General features: G+C 27.0%; 1 protein-coding gene across 1 annotated transcript; it reads right to left on the minus strand.

Annotated features, from left to right (window-relative positions):
* Positions 1 to 4424: 4424 nt before the first annotated feature.
* Positions 4425 to 5436, minus strand: LOC114374549 (transcription initiation factor TFIID subunit 11-like). The gene is made up of 2 exons (XM_028332210.1): positions 5187 to 5436; positions 4425 to 5080 (listed from the first exon to the last, which is right to left on the minus strand). The coding sequence occupies exons 1-2, from the start codon at positions 5359 to 5361 to the stop codon at positions 4809 to 4811; spliced, it is 447 nt and encodes a 148-aa protein (XP_028188011.1). The 5' UTR covers positions 5362 to 5436; the 3' UTR covers positions 4425 to 4808.
* Positions 5437 to 13691: the final 8255 nt, after the last annotated feature.

Consider the following 13691-nt stretch of genomic DNA (forward strand, 5'->3'; position numbering starts at 1 on the left):
TGAGACACAATTTTTCAAATATTAGGGATTCGATTCGAAGAAAAAATTTATCAGGAACCAAAAACATATTTAAACCTTATATTTTAAACATCATTTATATTTTGATATCTCAATTAAGAGTAATCACGAGTTGAAATTATGTTGGGTTTGTGTTATAAAAAATAATTAAGGGGTAGTAGTGACAATGTAGTGATAAAAGATTAGTGGTAACAGTCATGATGAAAACAAATATTATATAATTTTAAATTTCAATTTTATCGTGAAAATCGAGCACCTTACATGTACTTAATGTTACGTCCTAAGATTTTATTTTGAAGAGGAAATAAGAGATTTAATTATTATTATTTTTTATCTTTTTTATTCATATGCTGAATTTAACTTGACAAACAGAACGTTAAAATAGATTACAACATCTTTTTTTTTTTTTATCAAAAGTACTAAATTTTTAGTTTTTTATATTAATAAATAGGTAGCACAATACACTTATGGTTTTTCCCCCCTCTCAATAAGAATATCAAATAGATCCAAAAAATCAGCATTAACAGCAATAAAGAGAAGAAAAGAAAAGCAACCTAAACAAGCATCAAATCAGCTAAAGTTAACTAGAAATAATGAGGCAACAAGTAGGAGAGTAACGCAAGACAATTAAAAACATAAACGGGCAGAATTCAACTTGAATTTGTCAAAACTTTATATCAAAGTAGTTAAAGTTAATGTTAAACACCACTAACATTTTTGACAAGATATCTGAAAAGAAATAAAATCTAATGCGAGCTGTGGCAATACTATTGGAATACTTATGGATATTAAAAAAATAATTATAATAATAAAATTGGAACACTTATGGATTCTGGACCATAGCAAGCAAAGCAAAATTCAACAAGTTTAAAAATCACTGCTCGCTTGCTCGGTACAATTAATAATAGCTCTAAGCCTATGGTCTTGGAACAACGCAGTGAACTCATAAAAGTGTGGTTGGATATAGTAAGTTACATTCAACAGAACTAGCTTATAGGTTATTGGAATGTGTATTTTTTTCCCTTACAAATTTCTAACTAATTCAAACATACACTACGAGATGACCCAGAATCATAGACAAGTGGTGGTATAATCCTTATTTGTTTTTTTTTTACCAAAATTTGTTATTCTCTTTATTTTTTTTATTAAATTTAGAATTAATTGCACTTTTTTATATGAAATTAGTGTATTCTTTATTATTTATATATAACAATTGAGTTTGAGTAGGATAACATAGACAAACTTTTTATTTCATTATTGAATGCAATTATACATCTAAAATTTAAATTCTAGATTATCGATTATATTAAGTTATAATAATAACTCCATGTCAATTCGCGATATATAAACAACATATTAACTGATGTCATTAGAGTAAAAGTATTCCAAATTATTTTTAAACTTGATCTCATGCCGACCTTGTTTACCATTCATATGGTAAAGAAACTTTCTGCTGCTTACGTTGCATAATAAGGGGGTTTGGCACCGTCAGTTACCCACCCACCCCTCAACCTTAAACGTCATTTTTGAGGTTGCTTTTAACATAATACTTATAATAAATTAGCGATTCTTAATAGTTAATTCAGTGAAATCAACTTGATTAACAAATAATACAACTGTAACAATCATAGTGTGTGCAGTGTTTGGATAGAAGATTAAAAACATACGTTTGCATAAACATCATCATCATTGCTTTTATTTTTAACTTACTTTTATCTATTGGATTTACATAAAATCGGATGTGTTGCATTTCCAACTTAAATCCAAACACACACATAGATAAAAGAGGTAAGATGGACAAACATTATTGGCGGGGCATTGTTTACTATATATAAAAAGAATGAATGGTTGAAAGCCAACATAGATTAGGCAAAAAGCATTGGATGTTTTCTTCAAGAGATGGAGAAGCACGCACACATAGTATGACCCACATGGAAAGAACCCTATGTTTCCGAGAAACTTCCTTTATTTTTCAACAAAAAGAAAATACATAAAGTTGATGAAGTCACAGGAAAAATGAATCTAATATTCATCGGTGAGATTTGCAGATGTCACATTGCTTTGTGGTTGTCATTGTGTGAATGGGTGTGTGTGTCAAGCCCCACCCAAATTAGTTTTTGCCAACTGAGCTTTGATGGCCATTCAAAACTCCCCACATCACCAACCATCAAGAAGATTGCAGCCATTTAAGAGTCTCAAAAGCTAAATGGTCACCACGACCACCAATGATTTGAGTAATATATTAGATTACTAGGTGCACCTCACGTTTTGCATAAAAAATGTTATTTTGGAGGGATCACTTGTAAGTCTAGTTGTCAAATTATAGCAGCCTAATGAAGACCAAACATATGCTTCCAAGTTCCTAGGACTATAGTAACTACACCCAATGGATACATTATCCAGCACGGTGTTGAATTTTTTTTGTATTATTGATTTACTTAGAAGGCCCCCATCCATCAATTACATTTTGTGGACTATAAACGCTTGCCTCATTAGAATGATTGGATAAGGAATCACGGACAGGTAGAATGTCAATTCACATTATAACTCATATTTTGATTGAGAGTAACTTTCTTTTTTTTTGTCAAAAATATGCGACTAAGATAAAATTTGAGAACAAAGAGTGGGAACAAAGCATATCGTTGCCGATCAATACTCGTATCCATTAACTTAATTAAAATTATCCTAGTTCTTTTCGAGGTTAAGATTTCACGGTTGGCCATTTATCAACAACTTTTTCTTTTACAAGTATATGTAATGGATAATGGGTAATATGTTTTTCTGTTGTCTGTTTTCCAAAATCAAAGAAAACTACAAAGCAGTTGAGAGAATTCCATAATTGCAGGGATTTCTCCTGCATTAACCATTGTCTAATCAAGAAGGCCCTGCCAAAGGAAAGAAATAATAGTATATTAATCCAACGCTGAAGTCTTTTCCTGGCTCTGGAAAGCCAAATATAATTTTAAAATACTTTACATTCACAAACCACATGGTTTTGTTGCCTTATATATTTCAAACTGAATGATTGCCGCACTGTCATGCTGCACCGTAGTATAATTTTTATGACATACTATAATTCATAATTTTGTCCTTCACAAAAAGTTCGTCCCAAATTTTGTTGCTACTAAACATTAACTGGGCCCCAAATTTAGAATTTACACTTTAAACCAGTTCAAATCAAACCATGAAATCAATAGATACAGACCAACTAAACTCTTGTTAATAATCACTTTAACAAATATAGAACCCATTTGGCACATCTTTTACTGATAATTAGTGTATCACTTGTTTAGCCAGCCACTCCCCTCTATGCAGAGACATTTACCAGACAACCCGATTACATATTTTTTTTTTTCTTGCAAATTTTCCACCTAAGAATTTACCTTTCTTTTGTTTCTCCCTTGGGGTGAAATATGATTGGTTCAAGTTGCAACCAGTACCACGAGAACTTCACATGGGTTGTCCAATGATAACCAAAGCATGTTGGAGTGACGAGAGGGGATGCAGACATGGTGATACCATTCCAATTTCTCTTGTTTCTCATTGGTTCGGATGATTAGTCAAACACTGAATTTGTGTTTGTTGGGCAACCGACCCTTGGGCATTTTGGAACATGCAACTACTTTCACGCCAACACAACACTGAATAATTTAATGCTAAAATAAACTATAATGACATAAGATACAAAAAGAGTGAGAAAATATGGGACGCACGGATAGGGTAAGAGCCCCACACGCTGCTAACTTGTAAATTTGCTTTCAAATACATGCAGGGCTAGAATGAATGAGACAAAGGAGCAGATTTAAAGATTCTGTTTCACAATGAATACAAACCCATGTAACCTAACCAATTTTTCAGTTGCCCATGTTGCTCTCTGGAGCCCTTCTGCTTTTGCTTGTCTCCAACTACCAATTGGTGTCTTAAGATGGTTTTGGAAACAACGAAACAAATTTCATACAATAGGTTATTGTCCTGTTTTTTTTTATCTCCTTTCTGGGAGCGGGGAAGGTGAGAATTGTATTATACAACTAAGTCCTATTCATTCGTGATTCGTGAGTAAGAAGAAAAGAATGTATTTTCTTAATAAGTATGAAATATGTATTTTTTTTAATAACAGAGGCAAAGGAAGTAATTTACAAGGCATAAATATCTTGACGAAGATAAAAACACAACACGTTATAAAAAATTATACCACGCGCGGCAGATATATGCGGAAAAAAACAGAAAGTTACAAGCAATGGCATCCACGTTAGGATCCAACCAAAATCTCCCCCAATGAATGCATACAGTTCTTTCTTTATTTTCAAAGTTAACACCAAGCAATTGTTCTCTTATCTGACTACAAATTTTTTAAAAAAAGTAAGCTTTAAATAAAAGGTAAAAAAACCCAACTCTTATAATTGGAATTAAAAATAAAAAAACTAATATGACTTTTTCCTTCAATAACTACTACTTGTATTTACATGTCAGAAATGACAATAGAAGAACAATTTGCAGAGAAATGGATGGGTTGAAGTACAAATATGGAGAACTCAGAAGAAGATTATCCTATCCTTAAATATGAACAAAATCCTCTTCACCATTCACAAGACACTACACTACGTACACCCTATGTCCAATAAGCTCTCTCATCGAAGAGAGCAACTACTGCACTGCAACAACTACTATCAGCCTTTGTGGTGGACCCACCCTCTGCTTCTAAATTCTAATATACTATATTACTACTAGTTGTTGTTGTAAAAAGAAAAGAAAAGAAGCATAATCGGAGAATATTCACAGAAAAACCAAAATCAACAAGAGTAGGCCAAACGTTGGGCCACACGGCCCCTAAGAATTCCGTTATACAAAGCTACCCTGTTAGCAGGCATTACTCCTCCGATCTTCGCTTCTTCTTCTTCTTCTTCTTCGTCTTCTTCTCCGTTGTTGTTGTTGTTATAACTCTTCTGAACCTTCGATCGCGAACTTCGCTTCCTGAACTCTTCTCCGTCTCTGCACGACTCCACCACGTCCTCCGCAAAGTGCACTCTTTTCTTCTTCTTCTTCTTCTTGCTCTTCTTCCCAGCTGCACAAGATTCCCACAACACAATTGGTCAGCAAAAGAAACAGTTTTCTATTTTTATTTTTTGTGAATGTGTGTGCGTGAAGAAACAGGGGAAGGCGGGACCCACCGTTGGATATGCAAGATCGCAGAACCGGAGAAGGAGAAGGAGGGATTTGGTGGTGAACGGAGAATTGGGGTGGTGGGAAAGACTTCTGCAGACGGAGGGCGAGGAGGATCACCGTGCCAGAGACGGCCATGGCGGTTGCAACCGCCACCCCTTGCGCGCTTATCATGGAACACATGGCGGTGATTTCGATGATGAAAGAAAGAAAAAGATAGAGAGGTTTTCGGTTTTGACACAACACAAGTGGAGAGTGAGGAATTTTATATAGTAATGGGTCAAGTATGTGCAGCGGCAGCTGCCAGGGATAAAAAAAAAAAATACTAGTTTTTTATATTAGAATATTGGTTAAAGAATAAAAATATTTTTTATTAAAATATATAAAATTATATTGTTGATGATAGATATAAATATTTTTTATTTTAAGAATACTTGTTAGTCATGCATATATTGTTATTACATTTGAAATAGAATTGAAATGAAACATTTATTTATTTATATTAATTAAATAAATAAAGCAAAAAGCCAAAGCAAGTAGGACTTCTTTAACGAATGGCATGCAGCTGTTAAATTTTTACCGTGACGTATTGATTGGAACTTATGTGTTGCGTGTCTACATTATTTTTCTTGTAAGGAGAAAAGATTGTAAAAATGATTATTTAAGATTGATCTTAATTATAGATTGACGTTGGGAAGTTACTTTAATATAACTATAACTAAGAGAATGTTTATGAATTATGATCTATTTTATAATGTTTGAATGACGGTTGAATCTTTGTGTATATAAAAGGAAGTAGGTGGGATAGTTGTAAAAATATTTTTTTTTTTAGTAAATGAAAGAAAAACTAAGTTTTTAATTGGTCACAGATGTTAAAAGGAATAAGAATTTAAGATGCACAAAAAATATTTGATAAAAAAATGAATGACCATATAAAAAAATAGACTGTTAAAATTATGAACTTGTATTTCATTTTAATGCCAATAAAATTAATAAATTTTGAAATAATCTGTATTATTTAATATAATTTTAAGAATACTGACTCATATTTAGATTTTAAAAAAAGTCCATATCAATTTTTTTTGGTGAGTTTTTTTTCTTTTGATTGATAATAATCTTTATGAATACTTAAATTATAACCACGCAATTTTTCTATTAATTTCGCTTCATCAAACATATATTTTTCTTTTTGTAAAATACCAACTCAGAATAAATTTTAAAATTTTGGTTTAAACTCTTTTCCCATGAGACACTAATGCTTCCATCTCTTTTGCCACAAAGGAAACTTTTGGTTTAAACTATTTTCCGTTCATAATTTAATTAGCTTAATAATGGAGTGTGAATTTAATTCAAATAAATTTATTTTCAGTTTTTTACTGTAGCTTCTTATTAAAAATTTATTTATTTAATGTAATTATAGTGAGACGCTCAAATGAAAAAAAATAATTCCAAAAAGTATTATGAATACTTTAGTAAAATAATATATAATTCAGTATAATCATTTATTGTTCCAAACTATAATTAATAATCAATATGTTTTGTACGAAATAATTTCCTTTGTACCGGTTTTGAAAATATTAAAAGAATAAAATTTCAATAACTATTTCTTACAATTTTTTATTATTAAAACCAATAAAATCATGCTTAATTTTATTCAATGATTCAAATATTTTTCAATTTCTAAAGTTAGATTTTCAATGATCATTATTAGAATGATAATATTACTAAATGCATTTTGTATAGAATAACTCTCCAATGCCTACAAATAACAATTGTTGGTCTCTAAACTCCACACTCATAAATAATCTAATATATAATCTATAGTGAGATTGAGAACTTAGAAGAATCAAGAATTATAGTTCTTACCAATTGTAATGCAATGGGAAAGATGATTTGGATTCAGTTTATTCCACTTTTGTTTTTATTATGCATTTTTATTTAGTTTCAAAAATAAAATCAACATCAAATTTTTCTGACATTTGGAAAATAGAATGAACTCTCTCCCCTCTCTCTTTATATTATATGTCATATATCGAATATTATAATAATAATTATGTATAATTATATTATTATTTAATTAATATATATATATATATATATATATATATATATATATATGATATATATGTATTTAATTGTAATACTCTTTGTAAAATTACTTTATTGCATTATTAATTAAAACAATAATTAATCCATAATAATAATAGTATATAAACACAATTTTTAACTTCATAACAATCAATGTAAATAAATTATTAATATAATTACTCTTTATTGTATAAACTTTATAAATATAATGTTTTAACTTCATATTGTGCTTTTAGTCTCAGCATCGTCTTTCTTTTTAATATATAAAGATAAAAATCTATTTTGTTAGTTTTGGTCTTCAAATAAAAGAGATTAAAGCTCATGATTTCTCCATTCCTCTATTTCATACTTTCATGACCACATGGTTTCAAGATTTTTTGGTAAATTAGAATTTAAGAAATTTTCTTATTTGTGTTATCTTCTCACCTTTCTTCCTATTTTATTTTTTTTAATTGTGTTTGCAGAAATGTTGGATTATTTCAAGTTTAATTTGTATTCTATATACATCGATTTGTATTTTTTTTATTATTAATTTCATCTAGAGTTTGCAACATGTTATTTGAGATCTCTTTCTTAAATGAATGGTTAATCTCTTTTCTATTTATTTTTGTCTAATGATTTTCTTTTTCTTTACCCTACTTTTCTTATTAGATATGTATTTGTTTGGTTTGTTTCAACCAATTTTTACCGAGTAAGTATACTTTTAAAATTAAGAATATTTAATTTTTTTTGGTAAATTATATATTTATATATTACTTACATTTTATAATTAATATTTATTTATCAAAATTAATAATATATATTACCAAAAAATGTTTTTAAAAATAACAATTATTTAGTATTTAATTATTTTGTTCAAATCATACGTATATTATTTGTCAAAATATGGTCATTCTTATTTTATTTAACAAATTTAGTTTTATTTAATGAAGAATTAAATATCTCATATTAGTTATATTTAGTATAAAATTTTGATAATTTAAGTTAATAATATATTTTTAATTTAATTTACTTAATTATATTCAACTTCACTAATTTTAACCTTCAACATGCTCGTGTATATATATAATTACTAACCAGATATCAAATAAGGTAGAAAAAAGTTAAAAGTTGTATCTTAATTTTATTTCAATTTTTATATAAAAGTATTTATCATTTATAACTATTAATAAAAACAATTACTCCCTTGATGTACATATTTCTTATTCCTTCCTTACCTTTTAATATATATAACTAATGTCATTTACCCTGGAAAAATTGTTATCACTATATTCTTTAATTATTTTTTTTTTTTTTTTAAAAACATAGAGGCACAAAGTGCCCTCTTTTTCAACTAATAATAATACATAAGCGACATCCTTTCGTAACGTTCAATTATAAACATTGTATACTTTTAATAATTTTAAAGAATAATTATAACATCTTAAAAAATAATAAATACTCATTAAGTATCATAAATATAAAACAATTATACTGTAGCTAATAATAATGTTATTATTATTAACACTGTCTTTCTGAATTCGCTAAAATTGGGAAAATAATTACTACAAAAGAAATAAGATAAAAAATAATAGAATATAAAAAGTATCATTAATATTTCTTATATACAAATAATTATTATTTTAATTATTTTATAAGAGATCAAGTCCGAACCATATAATAATTCTTATAAATAAAAAACTTTAAAAAGGAAAAGTAATAAAATTAAAGTAAAATATAATAATAATAATAATAATAATAATAATAATAATAATAATAATAATAGACAAATCTTATTGCATCATATAATTTATGTCTTAATGAGGTTAACAACCTCAAAATTTTCAATAATATAACATAATTAAAAATATTATTTTAAAATAAATAAAATATCATTTTAAAATAATTAAAAGGTAAATATATTTTAAAAAACTTATACAATTTCAAAAAATTTAAATATTTTTTTAATATAAAAATTTAAAAATATTTATTATAAACAGACAAAAATCAAGTACACATTAAAATAATATCCACAATTACAAAAACAAAATCTCAAATAAAAATAATTATTATATTTACATTACTTTTGTATTTATACTTTTGATATAAGTATTGTGTCATTATTTGAAGAAAGAATAAATCATAATAAATTTAAATAGACTTAATATTTTTAAGACAATATATATTTAATTAAAAAATGCAATTAATCATATTCCTCAATTTTACTGTAATTGTATTTAATACACTTCTAAATATCTAATTAAAATATAATGATTTTATCTATGTACATATATTTTAAATATATAGCAAAAGGAAATACCAAAGTATATAATTTAAACATTATATATATATGGGGTGTGTGCTAACATATTCACACTTCAATTTTAGTTGGAGAATGTTAACAACCTACACCAAAATATGTTGGACAAGAAAATGATTATTATTTTTTATTTCAATTCATTTATTTTAGGGACAGTTTTGAAATTTAACTAAATGTATATAATTAAATAAATAATCAATATAAATTAAATTTTTTGATTTAAAAGTGATGTGAGTCTATACCAAAAAGAAGTAACATGAGTAGCTGTTGGATACTTGAGTTTCTAATTTGATAATTAAAAATTAATTTTGATATTCTTATACATGTTTTTAATTTTAAAAATTTAAATAAATGTTAATTTTGATATTAAGTAATAACATTAAATATTATGTAATTACTTATACACGTTTTTTTTTATAAAAATATCAAACAAAAAAGAGAAAAAAACGTTAAGTTTTTTAAAAAAAACATCTTTCACTATGCATAAAAATAAATTTATTTTAACCACTAATATAATTAAAATCCTTAAATTGTAAGGTAAATGTCCTTTTTTCTACCCTATTTCAATTTTCTATTCTACATTGCATTGTTTTTCTTTTTGAAAATGAGCATTAATACTCGATTCTCCAATTATAATTAATGTTTCTGTAACTTAATATAAATATAAATAATAATTATGGTAGCTTTTGGATTTTGCACCATTTTTTTTTAATAAAAACATTTTATGCTAGGTTTTGGCACTATCACTGATGATTCCTCCATTTCTCTCTTTCATTAACATATAATTTTAACCTTAGCAAAATCTTACGTATAAGTAAATAGTTTATAATGAGTTTGATTTTTTTATATTTAATTTGTGTTATTTTCTCACTTTTTTTTTTCCTTTCTTCCTCTTCTTTTAATTGTGTTTGTAAAAAATATTGCATTAATTACAATAATTTAGGTGAGTTTATTTTTTCTTCCGGTTGCAATTGTTAGATTCAGTTTGCTGCAATTGTTAGATATAGTTTGCTTTATAAATGAGTTTAGTTTGGGTTCTATATACATTAATTTTTGTTTTTTTATTATTGATTTCATTTATGTTTTCATCATGTTTTTTTAAATCTCATATAATATTATTTATATTTCTTATATATAGTAGAATGGCATATATTTCTTCTATAGTCTCACTTTATTTCAAAAGTGTTAACGTCTTTTATTTGGTAGGGGTGATATTTTTTATTGGAGGAAAAATTCAAGTAAAAAATTACATACTAACAAATATTTTTAGTTATATGTATACTTCTAATATAATATTGAATTATTTTTTTTATCAGATATTTGAGACATGTGAAGAATAGTTGAAGAATTACATATCTATTTCAACAATTTACATATACATGTACAACAACAATAATTACTTTATAGTAAACATATGTTGTCTTACTCTTATTAAATTAAATTAGTTTTTAATATTTTTCTTATTATATGTCAAAACATAATTCAATCAAAAAAACCTTGCACAGGTAAAAAATTAGCACTTAATAATAATAGCAAAAATTGGGTATAAATAATTAACGGAAATATATATCTTTGGTTGATTCAAAGAACATATTAGGTTCTTTTTTATATTTTGTTCATAATGAGTTTTCCTTTTTATAAAACAAAAATCTAGCATATAATTATAATTAAAAGAAAGCTACATTTATAATAATTATTTTTCTTAAATGATTGTCAAAGAATATTGACTTGAATAATTAGCCTAACGCTTATAATAAATACACGAGTTCAATTTTAAGAATCATTCATTGAAATGGATATTCATATAAGGATGTGTTTACTAGTGAGTGAGTTGAATGTTGTAAATTTTCTGGTTTATGTCTTCGTTCATATGGGAAAAAAATATATTAGGATGTGTTTTGCAACAAAATGATGTTATGCACAGCAACTGACGGCAATGCCATTATACCAAAAGTTTAGTGAGTGTTTGCTTTTGGTGAGTAAGAGTGGGGGAAGTGGAAGGCGCGTCCACTGCACACTTCAAGCTACATTCTAAATTCTAATTATTCAATGTACTGAAGATTCGGTTCACAATGGATAACTTGTCTCAGTTTGATTGTTTAAGACATTGAATTTTATTTTTATAGCGTTAACTATTTAATATATTGTAAACTATAATATTAATTTAATTGATATTGTTCAGATTATTGTAAAATTTAAAATTATAATTTGTTTGAGAATATTAATTTACATGTTCATTTTTATTGAGATGATTATTTTGTTTTCTTAAATTAATATGATATATATAAGTTATTCAACAAATTAAATTTACCCACTTCAACTTTGAGTATCTTCAATACAGGTGCGTACAAGAAATTATTTATACAATTATTGTTGCTTAATCAAATTTATACAACAAAAAAATTATTATTTTAAGCATTATAAGATTCACAAATTATGTTAAATATTCATTTTAATAATCTTAATATTTGAGTAAATTTTATGTAAAATATTTAAAATTTATATAAAATTGTAAGACGTTAAAATAATGTATTTAAGCAATCAATCATGATAGATGGTCTCATAAAATACCATATGATTTTGAGATCGATTTTCACCTTTAACCCCCACAACTCTTGAAGACTTGCGTAGCAAAGGAATAACCAGTTTATAATTTCAACAACAGAAATATAAAGCCAAAACGAGGGTTGATGTCCCAAATAAAATAATGTCAGAGTCACTACCATCAATGTCATTATCCCATGAAGAAAAGAAACAATGAGTGAAGAGGAAGAAGAAGAAATTAATGGGAGGAAAAACATCATGTATATTAATTGTAAACAGGTGGAGAGTGTGGAAGAGGCATGCGACTTCTGGATTTAGTAGAATCTCGTTGAATAAATGTAGTTTTTGTCATCCATGACGCGTTTGTCAGGCCGGAGTTTAATGCTTATAAATTCCCTTAAGCAGAGTCTAATCTCATTGGGCCCATAATTTGTTTTTCTCTCAAATGATATTTAATGGTTTATGACATTTTTAGATGAACAAAATTTATGTATAGTATTATAGATACTGTTAATTATTAAATCAAAATCAACATGTCATTTTAATAGTTCTGATGAATGACGATCATCAAGATAAAAACAACGATTATTAAGATAAAATACTAAGTTTAATTGAAAAACAATATCAATAATATTATATTTAGTTGCTTTCCTTTTTAAATTAACTCAAGAATGCCCTTAGATCTCACCTCGAATAGATGTGTATCAGTCCAAGACTTGACCTCGTGAAAAGTTGAGCAGATATATTTCACAACACTTGTTGACGAAAAAAATTGGACAAAATATAGTTAATAAAAAAATGGAAAAATAAAATTATTACGGAGGGAAAAAAAATACGTATATGACATCCCGTATTATTTAGCTTTACTTGTCTGCATCAATGCGTCGTATCATTATAAAGTTAGTTCAAAATTTTCTCCTATGTAGGACCTCAAAAAAATGCTAATGTGCACAGTCCGAACTTACGGATTTTGTTAGCTATTGAATTTGAGTATAATTTGTAAGTTGCAGGTTTGGAAGCATTAGTAACCAATTAACCATGTACAACTCAATGTTGTTCCCCACCAATAAAGAGCATAAGCAATCATGTTTCTAAAATATCATATGACTATTCTCAAAAGCTGAATCTATACATATAATGCATGGTCTTAATATTTTGTGCCTTCTTTATTTAAGAAGACCTTCTAGAAAGTCTTCTTATTCTTCCAAACAACCAATATAATCCATTTATCTGTGACTACTCTCAAAAGCTAGGCTCGATTTAAAAATAAGCTCTTTCATATTTTCATTTTTTTTTTCAAATGTATTTGACTCAATTTCTTCTTCGAAGGAGAATGAAAGCTAAAACAAATTAGACCAAAATATCATATGCCAGCTCATTTGAAAGTTCTTTTAGATATTCATTTAGAAAGGTTTAGCATTGTCCAAATTTCACCTAAGAGAACATTTTAACCAAACTTTAGAATTCTGCACTAGCACAATGTGCTATTACCTGGCTAAAATCTTCAATTTTTTTTTTAAATAGCTCTATTTCAGCTCATGAACTATCCTTAATTTGCAATGGACGTTTCTTGTGCTAGGTA

This window comes from Glycine soja, chromosome 11, assembly GCF_004193775.1.
Source record: "Glycine soja cultivar W05 chromosome 11, ASM419377v2, whole genome shotgun sequence".
In the NCBI taxonomy this organism is placed as follows: Eukaryota; Viridiplantae; Streptophyta; class Magnoliopsida; order Fabales; family Fabaceae; genus Glycine; species Glycine soja.

Excerpts from the sequence above, each read along its gene's own strand:
- LOC114374549 (XM_028332210.1), bottom strand. The coding sequence starts at position 5,361 with ATGTGTTCCATGATAAGCGCGCAAGGGGTGGCGGTTGCAACCGCCATG. Across the intron at positions 5,081-5,186 it reads GCGATCTTGCATATCCAACG|CTGGGAAGAAGAGCAAGAAG; the intron begins GTGGGTCCCGCC and ends AATCTTGTGCAG.